We start from the raw sequence: 20149 nt of genomic DNA on the forward strand, positions 1-20149 counted from the left end.
AATGCTCGTCAGACAGGCAGCAGCTGTAGAGAAAGAATCAGAGAGTTAGCGTTTCAAATCAATAACTTTTCATCAAAGCCAATGTAGCATAACTTGAAACGTTAACACCAGAGATGTTGCGTGATCTCTGAACATAAACTGTTCAGTGGGAAATCAAATGTCAAACGTTTTATTTTTCCAGTAATACTGAATACTTGTATTTTTCTTTCCCTCTTCTTCCAGGCGGATGTTTCCTTTCCTGAGTTTTAACATCACGGGGCTGGATCCTTCTGCTCATTATAATATTTATGTGGATGTTGTCCTGGCAGATCAGCATCATTGGAGGTACCAGGGAGGAAAGTGGGTGCAGTGTGGCAAAGCAGAAGGCAATATGCAAGGTTAGTGTGCTACAGACAGGAGGGCTGTCTATTCATGGTGATACTTACTGCAAGTACTGTATAATTCGGCCACATGGAAGGCAAAGTACAAACTGATCTTTGGTCCAGGCATACCATAATGCTGCCTTGTTATGAGTTTCTAGAAGGCAGTAGACATTAATGCACAGAGCTTGATACATTCATAATTATGTTATACAATCAAATATGTCTTGGTGATTTCAGTCAGTATATTTTATGCATTGATGTACATATACAATAGGAAAATTCAGATGTATACTGTTTTATATTTATATCTGCGGGTAATGGTTAACTTTCAGTGTTAGTGCATGATGGCATTTGGAAGGTCATAAAAAATTTCTGCTATGCATTTCAAAAGCATTTCTGCTCCAACCATTATCTCAAAGTTCCAAACTAAATCCCATTCATTGCAACCTGTAACAGAGATCCAAAGCACCTTTCCTGGCTTGTGAAGGTCTTGAGGATAGGAAGATGATACACATTTTAAGGATTTAAGCTCTACTTCAGTAGAGTAACCCGTATTTAAATATAGGGCAATACTCAATGGAGGATAAAGTTCTGACAAGGTTGAGGTGTTGATAAAAAGCTTAATTTAAGAGTGCAAACCGTTCAGAATGTGCTTCAGTTAAAGCCAAAAGATGGTGAGAGTGAATTGGAGGAGCTAAAGGACAGATGCTGGATGGATGAAGACCGTACCATCAGTATTGGAGGGATGAGGGACAGGGCCTGAGATCTGTACTGAGTTTCTACTCCAGATCACTCTGCAGCACAGGTTGAATTAGGCTGTCGACACTTCTGGGCTCAAGTACCTGGCCAACAGTCACCTTCAGGGGAATGAATTTTGTTCATAAGAGGAAGGCAACCTTAGATTTTCTGACGTTCAGTATTTTACCGTGTGAGGTTCTCAAGGACTATCCACACGGCGTGAATAATCCCACCTTTTAGATTTTACACAATTTACTATATGCTTGTGATATTGGCTCCACAATTATGCACTGAGATAATGAACATCTTATTTTTACTTTGGCTCATGGAGTTAATAAGCTTTAATCATATCTGGCACATTGATAATTGGTGTAGTTTTATCCAGTTTTGCTAGTTATAAATTGCTTTTATTGTGGGTGCTTCAAATAAATTTCTCCTCAGTTGTGCAGACCTGCTTCTGTTTGATATCTGACTTCGGAATCTTGACATCAGACAGCCTGTCATTAGCTCTTCAACCACAATGTCAGATACTGCTGATGTTCACACATCAGACTTAACAGGCAAGCTCTCTTCGGTGACCAGAGATCCTGATTCTGGTCGGCGTTCTGTTCTGATTGAGATTATGTCTAACCTATCACAGACTCAAGACTAAACCTGAGGCCCACAGCACCACCACCCCATTTCCAATCTGTATGAAAATAAAATTCTGTTTTACACCCTTTCACAGCCCCGAACCTTTTCCATGCAAAGCTCTTCAGAAGCAGTGGAATATTTCTGGAGTCTCGGCAAATACAATGTAGGAAATACATCAGCTAATTTAATCCCGCATATTCCCATAGACAACAATGTTCATATTATTCAGAAGAACATAATGTACAGGAATAGGAGTTGGCCATCTGGCCCATCGAGCCTGCTCCACCATTCAATGAAATCATGGCTGATCTACCTGTGGGCTCAGCTCCACCAACCGCATAATCCTGAATTCCCCAGCTAGGCAAAAATCTATATGAGTTTTAAAATTATTTACTTAGGTAGCCTCTCCAGCTTCCAGGAGTACACACTTCCACAGATCACTACTCTCTGGGAAAGTAGTTTCCCTTTATCGCTGAACAAAATCTTGTTTCCATGAATCTATGTTCAGCACATTAATAATAACTACTCTATTTGAATGAACTCAGTTTAACATCACATTTGAAAAGTGCCTCAGGAGACTGAGGTATTGAGATATTTTGCATCGGACATGAAACCACACCCCCCTGAGGTGAGAGCAGAGCACAGTGAGCCATGGTTAACACATCCTGCGGAGCAAATGAGTACCAAAGCAAACCAAAACTTTGCTGAACAATCAGCAAACATGTGATCTGAACCAGTCTTTAGTGCAGTCATTTGTGGTGAAAATACTTGAAATTACTGAGAATGAATGGTTCGTGTAAAAATTATTTTTTGCTTTGTGACCTTGTTCTAAAGAACCACTAGTAATGTATGATTGTCGCAGCACAGAAGTTGGCTGTCGAGTCCATCAAATCTATGTTAGCACCTGCTGAAGCAATCCGGCTAGTGCCATTCTCCTGCTCCAAACACATAAAGCTTTTATTGTCCCTTACATGTTCTTTCCTGAAAGGCTTGATTGCTGTTTCTGCCTCTTTGTACACTTTGAATCTGTTCCCTAATTACTAATAGGAACAACTTCTCTCTTTACATCCTCTTTGACCAGCCGTGGTCTTTCACACTGATATCAATTACTAATGTAACCTCACGGCTAAAGTTGCTTGATGCTGGACTACACCAGATTATACCAGAAAACCGAGAACTAAGAAGCACCTTGCACCACCTCCTAATCCTCTCTAAAGTCACCCTCATTTCTGTTAGATTATGGTTTCTCTCTCTTGCACTCTTATCTACCCACCTCGGCTGAACAATCACCACAATGACTTGACACAATCAGAGTTAGCTTTTAAATTTCCAAATCACCACCCTTATTTTTTTTGGGGAAGAGAGGCAGAGAAAAATGTCTTTCCCCACAATTGCCACCAAACAACTTGGCTCCAATTTGGTTTGAATGTTTATTCACTATGATTCTATTTAGTGTTTAATACTTTGCATGGTATAACATTCTACTGAAGTAGGGACTGTCTTGTACATCATTTGCTTCCTGTGACTTTCCTCTCTACTTCTAGCCCCTCATAGTTTGTGCATTCCATGCCTGAAAATTAAAAAGTACCACTATGGCATTGTTTGTATCTAAGGCAAGCACTGTAAAATAATTTGTAGAAGGGATTACAGGGGTATGAAAGAACCCATTGGAAAGGTATATTGGTGTAATTGTAACATGTAATAAGAAGGATACTGAATATGTCTTGGAATCAGTCAACTGACAGGCAATAGACTGAATATGTCTTGGATGATAGCAAATCATCCAAAAATTAATAAATGCACGTGGATTTCAAAAGGTAACTGCCAACTTTATTTGGCCACCCTCAGTGAATTTGAGGTAGTGATGCACGTGAACAAAAGTAGATATTATTTTAGATGGATTACCAAAAGTACATTTTAGTTTGGTTTATAAAAGTTTGTGGTGTAGGAGATAGAAGACTGGTTGTCTAACAGGAAACAGCAGAGACATAAAATTTTTTTCTGGTTGGCAAGATATACCAAGTGGTATGCCACAGGGATTGCTGCTGGGCTCTCAATTCTTTAAAAAATACTTATTTCAATAACTTGGGTGAAAATAGCAAAGATATGGTTTTAAACACACAGATGATGCAAAGGTAGATAGGAACATACAATCAGTACCCTCAAGTTCCAAGTTCAAGTTTACTTGTCATTCAACCATACATGAATACCCATGAGTACAGCAAAATGAAGCAGTGTTATGCCAGGGCCAAAGTGCAAAACACAGTACCAATAGTCATACACAGCACAAGGCACATAACAGATAGCAATAAACATAGAGTCACACAAAAAATATAATATTGTGGCGACCCTCTTTCTGCGCAGGCGAACCGGCTCACAGATAGCCAGCGCGCGGGGAGAGACTTTGGTAATGCACCTCTGACGTCATTTCCGCCCGGAGAGGGCGGGCGCTAGGGATTAAATGCCAGTGCCGCGAAGTTTGAATAAACTAGTCTCGAAACGACTTACTGACTGCGTGTCGTCTCTAGCTCTGTATGTAGTACATCGCTACAATATAGCCCAAACGAACACTGCAGGGCATCAGCAATGCCACCATGGATGCCATGTCACACTGCCTCCGGTGTCACCTCTCCTGAGTGGGTTCACCAGGTGACACCATGGCATGAGGCCCAGTCACGCTACATCCGAGGCCATGCAGCTCCCCAGCCATCGGTCCTCCCAATAATGCCGTGCAGCATTCCACATTGCCAATGCCCAACAGGGGCTTGTGATCACAAAAAAAATGACTAGGGCAATTATTTGCTGCTAGGCTGTACACTGCCTTCACATACCAACTCCTCCGACTCTCTGGCGGGCAGTAGCATGGTTCATGCTAAGCCCAGCTCCTCCAGCTTCTCTACCAGACAGCACCTTGCTAATGGGGTAGACCTGCAGCATTTGAAGTTCTTCGTGTCTAGCAGTGTCTTGCAAATGTAAAAAAATTTAAATAAAAAAAAAACACCTTTGGTGAGCCCTACAGAGGCCGTTGAGTCCAAACGTGCCACCATCTTACTGGAAGTCTAGTACCGGTGAGGTTCAAGGTTAACTTTACTTCAAGTTTCGATGTGTTGTGCATTCAGAGATGCTCATCTGCACACCACTGTTGTAACACATGGTTATTTGAGCTACTGTCGCCTTCCTGTCAGTCTGAACCCGTCTGTCCATTCTCCTCTGACCTCTATCATTAACAAGGTATTTTTGCCCACAGAACTGCTGCTCACTGGATATTTTTTGATTTTTATACCACTCTCTGTAAACTCTGGAGGCTGCTATGCATGAAAGTCCCAGGAGATCAGCAGTTTCTATGATACGCATCTGGCGCCAATGATCATTCCATGGTCAAAGACACTTAGATCACATTTCTGCCCCATTCTGATGCTTGGTCCGAAAAACAACAACCTCTTGACCACGTCTGCATGCTTTCCTGTATTGAGTTACTGCCACATGATTGGCTGACGAACGAGCAGATGTACACCGAGTAAAGTGGTACACAGGTTCAGAGTGCTGGAGGAATTCAGCAGGTCAGGCAGCATCTATGGAGCGAAACTGTACAGATACCGCCTGATCCACTGAGTTCCTCCAGCAGCTTATTTATTACTGAAGTATAACTTCCTAACTTTTGTATTTTAGTTCCCTAATTAATGAACAGTAAACAGTTTTCCTAATTACCTGTTGTACCTACATGGATAGAGCCGAGTGCAATGCTTTGGTCAGGTGTAGCCCGTGGCTCTGTTGGTTTATACTAATTTCTCAGAGCTAAGCACTTGGATCGTCCTGGATTGAACCCCAAGGCGATCAGCAAGTGGCAAAAGGTTCAGAGGTCTGAATATGTCCATCCCAGATCAGCCTCTACAGCTGCCTGAAGAAGCACCAAAAGACGTCTCCTAGGAGAACATTATAATCGACTCTTGACACGCACTACTACTAATACTACTCGGGGGGGGGGGGGGGGTAATTCAGAGCAGCGGTGAAAGGGTCAAAAATTGGTTTGATTCCTCTCTGCAAGTTGGGGGGGGGGCAATCAAACAGTCAGAGTATGATTATGATTCCACCGTGGAAATTCTGGAGCTGCATCTCACTATAGAGTTGGCAGCGTGAGTGTAGGGTAACAGGGCCCTCATCTGAAAGTCTTTTCATGCATGAGGCAGAATAACCCATCTATTAAATGGTTTAGTATTAAATTCACTCCCACAACACTTACCCCACATACCCACAAAACACCAGTGGGTTTTCAATGTCCCTCAGACACTTAAACAGTTTCAGTGATTCATGACTTTTCCAGCCACAGTGAGGTCTCCCAGTGGTTAGTGCACTGTAATATTTTCCAGCCAGTTCTTTGTTGTTTTAACAGTTACTCCGATTGTTCCTCTGTACAGTAGCCACTGGATGCCTCAGCACCCTTGTCAGTAAACACCCTTCAGGAAGGGGTATGTCACAAGGCCAATGGCACCAAATTATCCTTTCCGGAGCTGCCATTTCCCAGCCATTTTAATTCCGCTCTCCATTCCCACACTGACGTATCACCTCAGCCTGCTGCAGGCGAAATGGAAAATACACCTCATATTCTGCCTGGGTAATCCACAACCTGACAGCCTGAACATTGACTTCTCCAATTCCTCTCCTGATCTACCCAGTTCCTCATACGCCCACCCCAGACCCCATTTGCCAGTTGCTTTCCGTTCCACCACCCACTCAATCTGCCCATCACCCTCAAATTCCTTCCACTGGGTCCCCTCCCCCTATTGTTCCTATCTCCCTTATTATTTTGCATGCCTCACCTTTCTTTCCTATAAGATTCCACCCTCAGCAGCCCTTTTTTTGCCTCTACCACTCATTGCCACTTCCTAGACTCAGTTGCTATTCCCACTCTTCCCTCCTCACTAGGACCCACCTATACCTTGCCCCACGCCTGTCCTTCACATCTTTATACTGGCTAATCCCCTCTGTCTTTCATTGGAAATGACCAGTTTGGATATGTAACATACATCGTCTATTCCCCTTGACAGGTGCTGCCCGACTTGCTGATCCATCCACAAGACTGCCCTGTCTGCGAGAAAACACTTACAACCCTGTGGAAGATTCTGCTGTCCTATTTCTGAATTATAAATCCTTAGAATTTTCTTTACCAAATTTTCATGGTGGAATCAGCATTCCAGGAACCAGGCAGGGACGTTGAGTGAATGTATAGGTTCAGGCACAAAAGTACATCGCACAAAGTTGTACATAGTGTATAAACTAAAATGGCTCTATTTGAAGAAGGCTTTAGGAATTGGATTCTCTGTTCTTCAGACCATTGTTTTTTCTTCAAGCAACCTGACAAATAGCAGATTAGTTAATAATAATAGCCCATGGTTGCGGAAACTGAATGTGTGCAATGTGGTTGCTGTGTTTCCAACATTACACACACACTTCATTGGCTGAATCACACTGACTATTGGTAGCCTTTGATACCTGGAGAAAGCAGTGTTGCTTCCTTGACTCAAACCTTCACCCCACTTCCTGTGATCCCAAGGGTAATTTGCTGGTGTTGCCCCAGGGTTTGAAGTAGCAAGGCCAACTAGTTTCACTGTACCTTGTTGGCAACCGCATAGGGCAAAGAACCCATATCCTATCTTGCGTTAACCAGCAGTTCATTACAAAGTGATGTTGCAGCTCTATAAAACCTCTGCTAAAACCACATTTGGAGAATTGTATTTAGTTCTGGTCAGAAAGGATGTGGGAACCTTTGAGAGGTGCAGAGAAGGTTTACCAGGATGCTGCCTGGATTAGAACAAGCTGGGGCTTTTCTCTTTGGAGTGAACGAGAATGAGAGGTGACTTAAAGAGATGCACAAGATGATAAGAGGCATAGATAGAGTGGACAAGCCAGTGACATTTTCTCAGAGCTAATATGAGAGGGCATACTTTTAAGGTGACAAAAAGAAAATATGTGGGGAGTGTCAGAGATACATTTTTTAACAGAGTTGTGGGTGTGTGGAACACACTGTCAGGGGTGGTGGTAGAAGTAGGTACATTAGAGACATTAAAGAGACCCTTGGGAACATGGATGAAAGAAGGCCTATGTGGGAGAGAATAGTTAAATTGATCTTGGAGTAGGTTAAAAGATCAGCACAACATCGTACTGTGCTTGCTGTACTGTTCTATGTTTTAAAAACATTCCCACACTAGGATATGGAGATGCAATATGTCAATGAGAAAATAGCAGAAAAATTGAAATAACTTTCCAAAAGGTTACCCACTGCTGCGATAGACTTCATTAGGTGTAGGGGCTTGTTAATTTTCAAACTAGCTAGTAGCTTTCTTGGAAGTACCATTGACTCATTTAAAATTTGGCTAATTCGAGCATTCATCTCCTTTCTGAGTCACTCATTTGAGAGAAAGGCATACTTGAATTTATATAGAATAATGTTTTAAGGATATCCCAAAATACATTTTGTAGGCAATGTTGTAGTAAAATTAGTCAATTTGTCACTAGCAAGTTCTTACAAAGGGCAATAGGGGAAACACCAGTGCCCAAGAAATGAAAAGTATATCAAAAGTAGTGGATATGGCCCAGTCCATCACAGGAAAAGCCCTCCCCACCACTGAGCACATCTTGTGGAGCACAGCCACAAGAAAGCAACATTCATCATCAAGGAACCCCACCGTCCAGGCCATGCTCTCTTTTTTTTTGCTGCCATCAGGAAGGAGGTACAGAAGCCTTAGGTCCCACACCACCAGGTTCAGACACAGTTGTTACGCTTCAACCATCAGGCTCCTGAACAAAGATGAATAACTTTACTCACCTTAACACTAAACTGAATCCACAGTCTGTGGACTCTACAAGTTTCAAGGACTCTACAACTTAAGTCCTCAGTATTATTTATTTACTTAGTTTTTATTTGCAGTTTGTCTACTTTTGCACATTGGTTGTTTTTTATTGATTCTATTGCATTTCTTTGTTCTACTGTGAATGCCTGCAAGAAAATGAATCTCAGAGTAGTATATGGCGACATACAGTATGTGCTTTGATAATAAATTTCCTTTACACTTTGGGAGCTGTATTAGGATCTCAAGTAATTCTTCACAGTCGGGATGGAAGTGCACTACATCTCCCTGGTGACTGACTTTGTGTTCTGGGCACAATGCAGGTAATCGGACGTACATGCACCCAGACTCTCCGAACACAGGGGCTCACTGGATGCGCCAGGAAATCTCCTTTGGTAAACTAAAGCTGACCAATAACAAAGGAGCATCCAACAACGTCACTCAGGTAAGCAACAAGTTTCTAAGTAATGCAGCTTATTTTAAAAAAAAACAGGACGTCGCCCTTCCTAAAACAATTGCTGCCCCTCAAGGTGAGTGGCGATATCCTTACTAATCAAAAACCTATCAACCTCTGTTTTAAAGTGTACAGTTCTGGTTGCTGCATTATAGGAAGCTTGTCAAGGCTTTGGAGAGGTTCATCAGGATGCTGCCTGCATTAGAGGGCACGTGTGGAATAATGAAAGATTGCAGAGAGGGTTCTTTTCTCTGGAGTGGTGGAGGCTGAAGGGAGATCTGAGAGTTTTATAAGATTATGAGAGGCATAAATAGAGTAGACAGACAGCACTTTTTCCCAGGGTCGTATTGTCTAATATCAGAAAGCATGCATTTAAGGTGAGAGAAGTAAGTTGAAAGGAGACGTTGTGGGTGCCTGGAATACACTGTGGTGGTGGTGGAGGGAGGAACATTAGGGACTTTTAAGGGATGTTTAGATAAACATGTGAATGTGAGGGTAATGGAAGGATATGGACAGGAGGGATTAATTTAGTTGGCCATTTGATTACAAATTTAATTGGTCTGGCACAACATTTTGGGCCGATGGGCCTGTTCTTGTGCTGTACTGTTCTCTGTTCTAGATACACCAAATGACCCGGCCTCCACAGCTGTCTGTGGCAATGAATTCCCCAGATTAATCACCCTCTGATTAAAGAAATTCCTCCTCATCTCTGTTCTAAAGGGATGTCCTTGTATTCTGAGCTTCAGCCCTCTGGTCCCTAGACTCCCCCGCTACGGGAAACATCCTCTCCACATCCAGTCTATCTAGGCCTTTCAATAATCGATAGGTTTCGATAAAACTCTCATTTTTCTAAACTGCAGCGAGTACAGGCCCGGAGCCATCAAATGCATTAGCACCTTCATTTCCGGAATCATTCTCATAAACCTCCTTGGATCCTCCCCACTGCCAGCACAGCCTTTCTTAAACTGCTCACAATACTCCCAAATACAGTTTGACCAGCGCCTTATAAAGACTCAACATCACACCCTTCTATTTATATTCTAGTCCTCTCAAAATGAATGGACGTTGAATTTCCCTTCCTTACCACTGACATATTCATCCCATACATCACATAAAGTCATGCAGAACACAGAACAGCTCAGGAACAGACCCCTCAGCCCACAATGGCTGTGCCAACCATGATGCCAATGAATCCAATCCCATCTGCCTGCACATGCTCCATTTCCCTCCATTCTTTGCATTCCCATTATCATGAGAGGCATTGATGATGTGGATAGTCAGAGGCTTTTTCCCAGGGCTAAAGTTGTTGCCACAAGAGGGCACAGTTTTAAGGTGCTGGGGAGTAGGTACAGAGGAGACATCAGGAGTAAGTTTTTTACTCAGAGAGTGGTGAGTGCGTGGAATGGGCTGTCGGCAACGGTGGTGGAGGCGGATACGGTAGGGTCTTTTAAGAGACTCCTGGATAGGTACATGGAGCTTAGAAAAATAGAGGGCTATGGGTAACCCTAGGTAATTTCTAAAGTAAGTACATGTTCGGCACAGCTTTGTGGGCCAAAGGGCCTTTATTGAGCTGTAGGTTTTGTATGTTTCTATCATGTCTGCTTCCACAACCAACCCTGGCAGCATGTTCCAGGCACTTACCCCTCGCAGTGTTAAAAAAGAACTTGCCCAGCACATCTGTTTTAAACTCTCTCCCCTTCTCACCTTACAGCTTAAAGCCATGTCATCTAGTAAATGACATTTGAAGCCTGAGAAAAAGTTGGCCCTTTCTATCTACCCACCTTATCTATGCCATCTAACAGGATGGAGTTGCAAATGATGGCTTCCTCTCTTGACCGATGCATGGGATTGTTTTGCAGATGATTGTGCTGCAGTCTCTTCACAAGTACCAGCCCCGGCTGCACATTGTCCAAGTGAAAGAGGATGGTGCCGAAGATCCATACCTCACATCCAAAATGCAAGCGTTCACGTTCCCTGAAACACAATTCATCGCAGTGACCGCCTACCAGAACGCAGACGTGAGTTGCATCCATCAGTATTTAGTCCAATGAGACATTTCTATCAGTCAGGGTACTTGGAAGGCAATCATTGGAGTGTGGTGTATGTACATGTTGGAAATGGGGATATATTGGGTGCTAGTATATGTTTGATAGAGCAATCTACCTCAGAGCTAATGGGAAATTTCCTGGAGTGTTTGGAGTCATCAAGTACACTTCATTAGATAGCACTTTGGTTCAGAAATGGTTCAATCTTTATCCAGAGACCGGAGTAAAATTCAAGGTTGACACATCAGTATGTTACAAAGGGGTGAAAATTGCTCAAGGAACTCAGCAAGTCAGCCAGCATCTGTGGAGGGAAAGGGGTGGCCAACGTTGTGAGTTGAAACCCTGCACTAGAAGTGCGCACGTAGAGGGGAGACTGCAAGTACAAAGAGATTCGAGGTGGGGGGTGAGAGCAAGAGCTGGTGGAACCAGATGAGGAGGAGGGGGAGTATTGGGTAGATGGAGCCAGGTGGAGGAGAGGGAGGGGCCATTCCTGAGACAAGAGGCTGGTGGGTGACGGGTGGAAATGTGCAAGGAAGAGAATAGGAGGAGGAGGAGTGGGTGGAATAGAGACAGAGGGTGGAAAATGGTGTGGAACGAGAGGTGGTGGGCACAGATGGGGGATGGGATCAGGAAGGTAGGCCAGGTTGTTAGATGTGTGTGGGTGATGGGCAATCCCTACAGCCCTGTAGATGAGCCTAAGGTGAAGGAGAGTAGAAGAATGAGGGGAGATTTAATAGAGATGTACAGATTTAGGACAGCTATAGATAGGGTAAATGCAACTGAGGTTGGGTGAGACTAGAACCAGAAGTCATGGGTTAAGGGTGAAAGGTGAAATGTTTATGGGGAATGAGTGGCGAACTTCTTCACAGAGGGTGGTGAGAGTGTGGAACCATCTGCCAGTGGAAGTGGTACATCTGGGTTCAATTTCAACATGTAAGAAACGTCTGGATAAGTACATGGATGGGGGGGGGGGGATATGGAGGGCCATGACACCATGGCAGGTTGCTGGGACTATGCAGCATAGTTTGGCATGAATTTGATAGGCTGAAAGGCCTGTTTCTGTGCTGCATTTCTCTATGAAACCCTAAGCAAGATATTAACTTTTAATTTACTTACATTTTAATAAGCGTGTAACTCATTGAGTGAAAATCCCCACAAACTCCGTCAAAGAATTAAAGCTAACCAGCCTTCATTGTAGTGGGTTAGAGTTCTGAAATGCTTTCAGTCCAATGGAACTGCTGCAGTTGTTTCAGGGGACTTCTACCTCTGCTTAACCATTGTGGAACATTTCCCTTGCAGATCACCCAACTTAAAATAGACCACAACCCTTTTGCAAAAGGCTTCCGAGACAATTTTGACTCGTAAGTATATTTAATCAAATAACATCTACACAGGCTGTAAATTATCCTGATTATCTTTCACGCACTGAACTGAAAGGAACTGACTTTTTTTAACCACAGCAACCTACTTCCAATGAGCAAGATGCAAGGTGATTCTGTGGAATTCATTGCCACAGATTGCTGGCTATACTTAAAGCAGAGGTTGATAGATTCTTGATTAATTAGGGCTTCAAATGTCACAGGGAGAAGGCAGAAATGGGATAATAAATCAGCCATGATGGCATGGCAAAGCAGACTTGATGGGCCCAATGGCCCAATTCTGCTCCTATATGTTGTGGTCTAAAAGCATGGCTTGGGACTCTAATCATTGGCCTGATTCCTGGGATGGCTAGGCTGCTGTTTGAGAACTTGAGTTGACCAGGTGAGTACCCCTTAAAGTTCAAAAGAATCCGTGCAGTTTTTGAGCAGAAAACCGATTGTGATTCCTGCCAGACTAAATCGAAGATTGGGATCAGGGAACAGAATAGAGGTGCCCTCACCTTTCCTGAGCCCTATCTTTGCATCTCCCTTTTCACCCAATTTAAGTTGGACTCCATTCATGTACACGTTAACGGCAAGCGCTGCACTGTGTGATGAAATCCAGGAACTGAGATAGTTTGAGTTTGACTCAGCTCTCCTCTGCCCAGTCTATTCTGTCTAGAATGCCCACTGTGTTAAATGCATGACTGGTCTTTCCATTTGGTTATTACAGAATGTGAAACCTTTTCAAACCTTAAGGGATGCAGCAACTCATTTTGATTGGTATAAGCCTAAGGAGAAGGGCTCTGCCAAGTGTGTACTACTGACGCAGCAGGCTCAGTTATAGCCACCCACATTACCACTAAAGAATTCATTGCTGTATGTAGTGCAGTTTGTTCACCCGGCTGGTACAGTAGCATAGCTATAGCGCCAGCAATCAGCGATCAGAATTCAATTCCTGCCGCTCTCTTCGTTCTCCCTGCGACCCATGTGAGTTCCTCTGGGTGTTCCGGTTTCCTCTCACATTCCAAGGGTTAGGCTTCGTAAGTTGTGGCCATGCTATGTTGGCGCTGGAGGCACGGTGACACTTGTGGGCTGCCTCAAGCACATCTTCAGTGATTTGATTTGACACAAATGACACATTTCACTGTATGTTTCAATGTACCTGTTAGAAATGAAGCTCCTCCCTCTCTTTAGGGAAACATCAACATTCCCGACTGGTCACACAGGGAAAAAATCTCCCTGGAAAGGTGACTGAGGTCGAAACACAGATTCAATTCAAATGGAGTTCCCCATCTCGGTACATGACACTGTGATGCTGGCTTGACGTCAATTAAGGCCTATAACCTCCCCAAGCACAATATCTAATACTCTGGGAATACTTTAGGCTTGACACAGGGATTTGTGTAATTTATGGGAATTAGTGGTTTGGCCATGGGGATGGGCAAGTTCCTGGTTATTGTGGTGTCCTGGATGCATGTGGCAGCTGAACTTTCCACATACTCCTGTCAAGCGATGTTAACTCTAAAAGCTTCTTGGGCGTTATTTATGTGTCAGAGTCTGATCCGCCCCTCTAACTCTATTTTTCAGAATATACACCAACTCGGAAGGAGACCGACTAACTCCTTCTCCGCCAGACCAGCAGAACTGCCAGCAGTTGGTTCCCGCCCCACGCTACCAGCCTTTCCTACACGACCAGTACATGAATGCACTGCCACAGGGTAGATACTACAATGGGGAGCGGACTGTGTCCCACACGTCCAAACACCGGGAAGATATTACAAACCCTCACCGCTGGTTCATGTCACCAGTACAGCAGTCTAACACCAACCGGCTGGATTTCAGTACGTATGATCCTGAATACACAGGAAATGCATTTATGACTTACAGCATGAAAAGTTTCCCACTTCAAGCAAGCCCCCATGCCCTTGGTTACTACCAAGATCATCCATTCAGTTCAGGGAATACCTGGGGCACTAGGGGACCTTCTCAGTATCATCACAGCAAGCCTGGTTCTGCACTGACCTGGTACAGGCCTGTAGGTGATACCAGGCCAACGCTGCCCAACGTAGAGGACAAAAGCAAGGAAACAGAGGACTCTTCCTGGCTTGAGCCTCCCTCTGTAAAGTCAGCGGACTCCTCTGATTCGGGACTGTATGAGGTTGATTGTAAACGGAGGAAGGTGTCCCCCTATACCTCAAGCACCGAGAACTCGCCCCCCAATCAGAGCAGCGAGAAGGAAAATGGAAGTGATACCGGTTACTACAGCTTTTATGCCAACTGAATCGCTGCAGACGAGATCAATCCCACTGTGCTGCAAACCAATTCTGCATCAAACCCTCTCACCTCACCACTCGGGTTGGAGTTCCCTTTGAAATCTAAATAAGTTTTCTTACAGCAGTCCTGAGAGAGAGAGAGGGAGGGAGAAAGCTTCATGGAACTGCAGAGTTTAAAACTGCCCTGTGGTAGAAAGGGTGCTCTCTGCAGAATTTTGAGGCCATGTGTATGAAGTGTTGTACTGATGGACTGTTACTCCAGTTAAAGTGATATAAATGGGTGTTACAGGGAAATAAAAACATTTCATTCAAGCACAAGTTTATCATTCATTGGTGGGTTCTCACGTCTGGGTATGTCGTTTTCTTATGTACAATAGAATGCCAGGTAGATGTCTTATAATTGCAATATACAGAGTGGAAAAAACAATAAAAATTACCAGTTATAGATTGTTTCAAGCATCTGGTTGCAAAACACAGAGGCAAAAGGTACATTTAATATATGCATATATCTATTTACTGTGTTTAAAGAGTTATTGTTTCACTTTAAGAATGTGCTTTTTCTAATTCAGTATTTTTCATCACACTGCCAAGGAATAGCAAGCTGGCAGCTTCAACACAGCAACATTAAAGAAAACTGACTCTGCCCCTCTTTACAGAACATATAATACTGGGACTGTGAATGTGTTGTAATTGACCTGGAAGTTGACCAAGCCTTTATTTTTGTTTTAAAAAAAAAGTCTGTTTTATAATGAAATAAATTAAATGCTGAGTAAAACAAAAAGCTGTGGTGATTATATTTGTCATTTTTGGCAGTTTTTGCATCCCTATCATAAACTGATCTGGCAACACCACCATTATTTTATTCATCTTGCTTCTACAGTTTCTCATTCCCAATCACCAGCCCTCAGTCCACATTCTACCCCTCCCTATTTGGAATGCACTGAATACCTGGAGCAGGATTCTACAGCATTCTTTTTCCAGGGCTGGTTCATTAAAATTGTGATGGACATTATCGGCAATCTCAGCCCTTGAGCCAATGCCCATTATGGTGGACCGCATTCCCAATGTCAATCAAGGGTGATGACCTCCTGCCTGATATATTGTCCTCCACCACCACTTAGGGGCTAGTATCCAATTCTAAAGCTCTAACCTATGACCTTCAGTGACTTTGACTACCAGGTATCAAATGAAGATTATCTGCCACTCAATTGGCAATTGAGACATGGAGAAGGAGATAGCTGTTCTATATTATGTGGGGGCTGTATGTAAATATTTTGATGTAATTATTTTGCGACCATTTGTAAATGGCTTCAATTCTGGAAATTGTAAAGGCTTTGGAATCAACCAACATCAGTACTGGCCACGTGACTTAAAATGTGAAGATGCACAATAAGTTATATTAAAAAAATGCTCCTCCTGTGTCAGTGTTAAGTGTGAAATCTTTCTTGAGCATGGAGTTTTATTCCTGATTACTTAATTTATTCAAAAATCCTTGGTGTACATTACTGGTTAATGTAGTATATATTGAATAAATGTACCTCAAATGCCCAATGGCTGTAGCTATTTCATTTTTAATAAAAATGAAAAAATAAATATTTTGTTAGAAGTTAATTTTGCATGAAAAAGTCTTGCATTTATATATGCACAGATACTGGAGGAATTCGACAGGTCTGGCAGCATCTATGGAAGGGAATAAACAGTAATTTTGGGCCGAGACCCCTCAATCAGTCCTGAAATGTTAACTGTTTATTCCTTTCTTGCCTGACCTGTTGCGTTCCTCCAGCAATTTGTGTGTGATGCTTTAGATTTTCAGCATCTGCAAAACCTCTTGTTTATGCATTTATATACCACTTTTAATATTAGGACATCTCAGAGCCCTTATGAAGTATGTGTAAAATGTAACCACCATTGGAATTGGAGGCTCTGCACCCAATGTGGTGAAATAGAAAACTGGGTTTCATTTACAACTTCAAGATGTTGCAAAGCACTTTGCATTTGCTGAAGGACACTTATTATTGTTGGAGTAGGAAATGTATGCCTACATAGCCAGGTTTCATAGACACAAAGAGCATGACCGAATTTTTGGAATTATTGTAATAATCAGTTGGGACACCAGACAGAATTCCTGAAATAGTCTTTGAGCTTTCTACCTTTAGCAAAGAGAACAGATTGCATCTGGGTTTAATATCTCATCCCACATACGGTGCAGCATATTCTCAGTACAGTCTGAGAATTTGCTACACAGAGGGACATTGCACATGAAACACAGAAAGTTAAGCTTGCACGTACAAGTAATTGGGAAGATAAGTCACTTTTAATGGCAAGATGATGAGGTACAAAAGTTGGGAAGTCTTGCTACAACCATTACAGGGCATTGGCAAAAGTCCAGCTGGATTACTGTGTACTGTTTGGATTATTTTATCTATTATTCAAGTTCACTAGGTTGATTCCTGGGTGAAAGGGGAGTTGCATGAGGAAACATTGAGCAGGTTAGGTCTAGAGAAGATACACGACATTGAAGGTAGTTGACAGGGTAAATGCTGAGATGACATTTCTCTGGAGCCTTAGACACAGAGGAGAGGCCAGATTTTCTCTAACACCTTGGAGACTGAGGGGAAGCCTGGAGTGTCAGGCTGAGGGAAAACCTGTTAAAAAATTATAAAATTATGAGAGACGTTGATAGGTTGTTCAGCCAACATCTTTTTCCCAGGGTAAAAATGTCAAATGCCGTATTGATCTCTGTTATATATTTGCAGTATAGAATTCCAAAGATTCACAACCCTCTGAGAAAAGGAACATCCATCTATCTGAAGTAGGTGACCCTTTATCTAAAACCATAATGTCAAGTACTGGATTACCCCCCTGGGGCAAACGTAGAACAGTACAGGATATCAAATACTGTATTCCAAATCTCATTCCCCCAGTTCTGTGTTCGATTTGCTTTGTCGTAGGTTGCACTGCCACCCAGTGGTCGTGTAAGTAAACTGGAAGTTGGACTAATTGTAGGCCATTATCTCATCTAATCGCAATGGCATTAACAATCAAAGAGACGTGCCAACAGATTACACTACAGAGGATAGCAGGAGCATTCCTGCATTAACTAATCATAGACTCCGAGTGATACAGCACAGAAACAGACCCTTCAGCCCACCAAGTCCATAGCAACCACGAATTATAACAGTACAGGCCCTTTGGCATACAGTACTGACATACAACACCGTGCAAAGGTCTTAGACACATACTGTGTGCGTGTATATATATATACACACACACATATATATATATATATATATATATATATATATATATATATATATATATATACTGTAGCTCGGGTACCTAAGACTTTTGTACGGTAGTGTATATTAAATCTTTCCAGTTACCAAATCGCGCTTAATACAACTAAGCTAATACAAAGCCAAGTACTCTTTATTTCTGTATCCCAACCACCTTGCTATTTTAACCAATATTATATACTGTGCAATAGCCCTAGGCACCCTAGCTACAGTATATTTATATATATATATCTAATACTTTTGCACAGTACTGTAACCTCTAAGATGATCAATCTAACATTTCCCTCCTACATAGGCCTCCATTTTTCTATCATCCATATTTAAGAGTTTTCTAACTTCTGGTAAGATGCCTGTGCGCATTAATGCAGCGGTCACTCTGGGTCCATTCAAAATGTGTAATTCTTTGTCATTTATGATCACAAGTTGCTGCTGGATACTAAGAACATCAAGTTTTGCAGGTCTACCCCCATCAGCTAGTTGCTCAATAGCGATGGAGCGGCGTACCATGTTATCACCTAGACTTGTTGCGTACCGTTATTGTGCCGAGATGGTGCGCAGACCCTGTTGGGCTTTGGTAATGTAGAATACTGCAAGTCCAGTTCACTGGCTCATTGGTGAGGCCAACGGTGAGGGAGCTCTGTTGTCTCAGTTGTGGTGAGAACTAGGTCCTTATGCTGCAGGGTCACCTGTTGCAACCACCCAAGGGAGGAGACCACGGAGGTGCTGTGTGAGAGAGCAGAGGCCTCTGCGAAGAATTCGTACTGCGTTGGGGACTGTCCCTCCTGTTACTGCTACCCTCTAGTGTTCAATCAGTGGAAGAACAAGCTGGATAAGGACAATTTGGTTTAATTTGGCCTAATGTTTGGCACAGATTTTGTGGGCCACAGGGCCTGTACCAATGCTGTTTTGAGTTGTGTTGAATTAACCTGCCATCCAGTGCATCCAGAGGAAAACTATGCAGTCACAGAGAGAATATCCAAATTTCACATGGACAGCATCCACCATTAGGATCGAACCAGTGTTTCTGATGCTATAACATGGCTGCTCTATTGACTGCATCATTGTGCTGCCCTAAAGGACGTAGAATAGAAAGAAGTTACACACACAAAATGCTGGAGGAACTCAATAAGTCAGACAGCATCTACAGTGAGGACTTTGATGAAGCGTCTTGGCCCAAAACATCAACTGTTTATACCTCTCCACATATGCTACCCGACTTGCAGAGTTCCTCCAGTATTTTGTGTGTGTTGCTCAAGCTTTCTAGTATCTGCAGAATCCCTTGTGTTTACAGTAGGAAATTATTTTGTACCACCTTCCCCAACCCACTTGTGTGGAAAAAGCACAGAAATGCACAATGGCACCAGATGGAAGGTCTTGACTTCCTTCCATAGGTTTTGCCTGCTCAGCCGAGCTCCTCCAGATGATAGGGGACCTGAATGGAATAAAGGTTGAAGAAAGCGTGAAAAACATTTTCCTTTAGCGGATGTTGTCTCTCACTGGAGGGCACACTTTTAAGGTAAGGGGTAGGAGACTTAGAGTGGATCGGAGGCAATTTCTTTTTCATGCAGAGGGTAACTGGAATCCCTCATTGGCTTGAGGGATGGTGGAGGCAGAGACTCACAACATTTATGAAGTACTTCGAAGAGCAAGTAAACCTCCCCCCCCATGAAGAGAGGCCAAATACTGGGAAATGGAATCAGTAAAGAGTAAAGACAGGTACTAGATGGTTCCCAAGAACCTAGTGGCTGAAGGGCCCATTTATGTATCATATTATTATAACAGGGGTTCCTAACCTGGGTTCATGGACCCCTTCATTAACAGTAGGGGTCCACGGCATAAAAAAGATTGCTAAAGTGAGAACAAATTCAAATTCAGGCAAGCATTGGAAGGGTAGCCTCTAACCTGATAGCATAAACATTGATTTCTCCAACTTCCAGCAATTTCTGTCCCCTCCATCCACTTTTCCATTCTCCATTCTGGTTATGCTCTCATTCTCCCCCCCCCCCCCCCCGTGTCCCTCCTCCTTCCCTTTCTTCCATTGACCATGGTCCTTTTCTATCAGATTCCTCCTCCCTCAGCCCTCCCACCTATCCACTCTCAGCTTCTTTCTGCATTCCCTCTCCCCCCTCAGCTTTTTCTGGT

The 20149-nt window shown here is 43.0% G+C and overlaps 1 protein-coding gene across 1 annotated transcript in view; it reads left to right on the plus strand.

Moving 5' to 3' along the window:
* The window catches only part of tbx21 (T-box transcription factor 21), a 37804-nt gene extending 21549 nt beyond the window's left edge, over positions 1–16255 (plus strand). The window contains exons 2-6 of the mRNA XM_059956398.1: positions 223–377; positions 8902–9023; positions 10892–11050; positions 12377–12438; positions 14026–16255. Coding sequence (XP_059812381.1) covers positions 223–377; positions 8902–9023; positions 10892–11050; positions 12377–12438; positions 14026–14719 — 1192 coding nt within the window. The 3' untranslated portion in view covers positions 14720–16255. The remainder of the gene's footprint in view (positions 1–222; positions 378–8901; positions 9024–10891; positions 11051–12376; positions 12439–14025) is intronic.
* The last annotated feature ends 3894 nt before the right edge of the window (positions 16256–20149 follow it).

This window comes from Hypanus sabinus, chromosome X1 (genome assembly GCF_030144855.1).
Source record: "Hypanus sabinus isolate sHypSab1 chromosome X1, sHypSab1.hap1, whole genome shotgun sequence".
Classification (NCBI taxonomy): domain Eukaryota; kingdom Metazoa; phylum Chordata; class Chondrichthyes; order Myliobatiformes; family Dasyatidae; genus Hypanus; species Hypanus sabinus.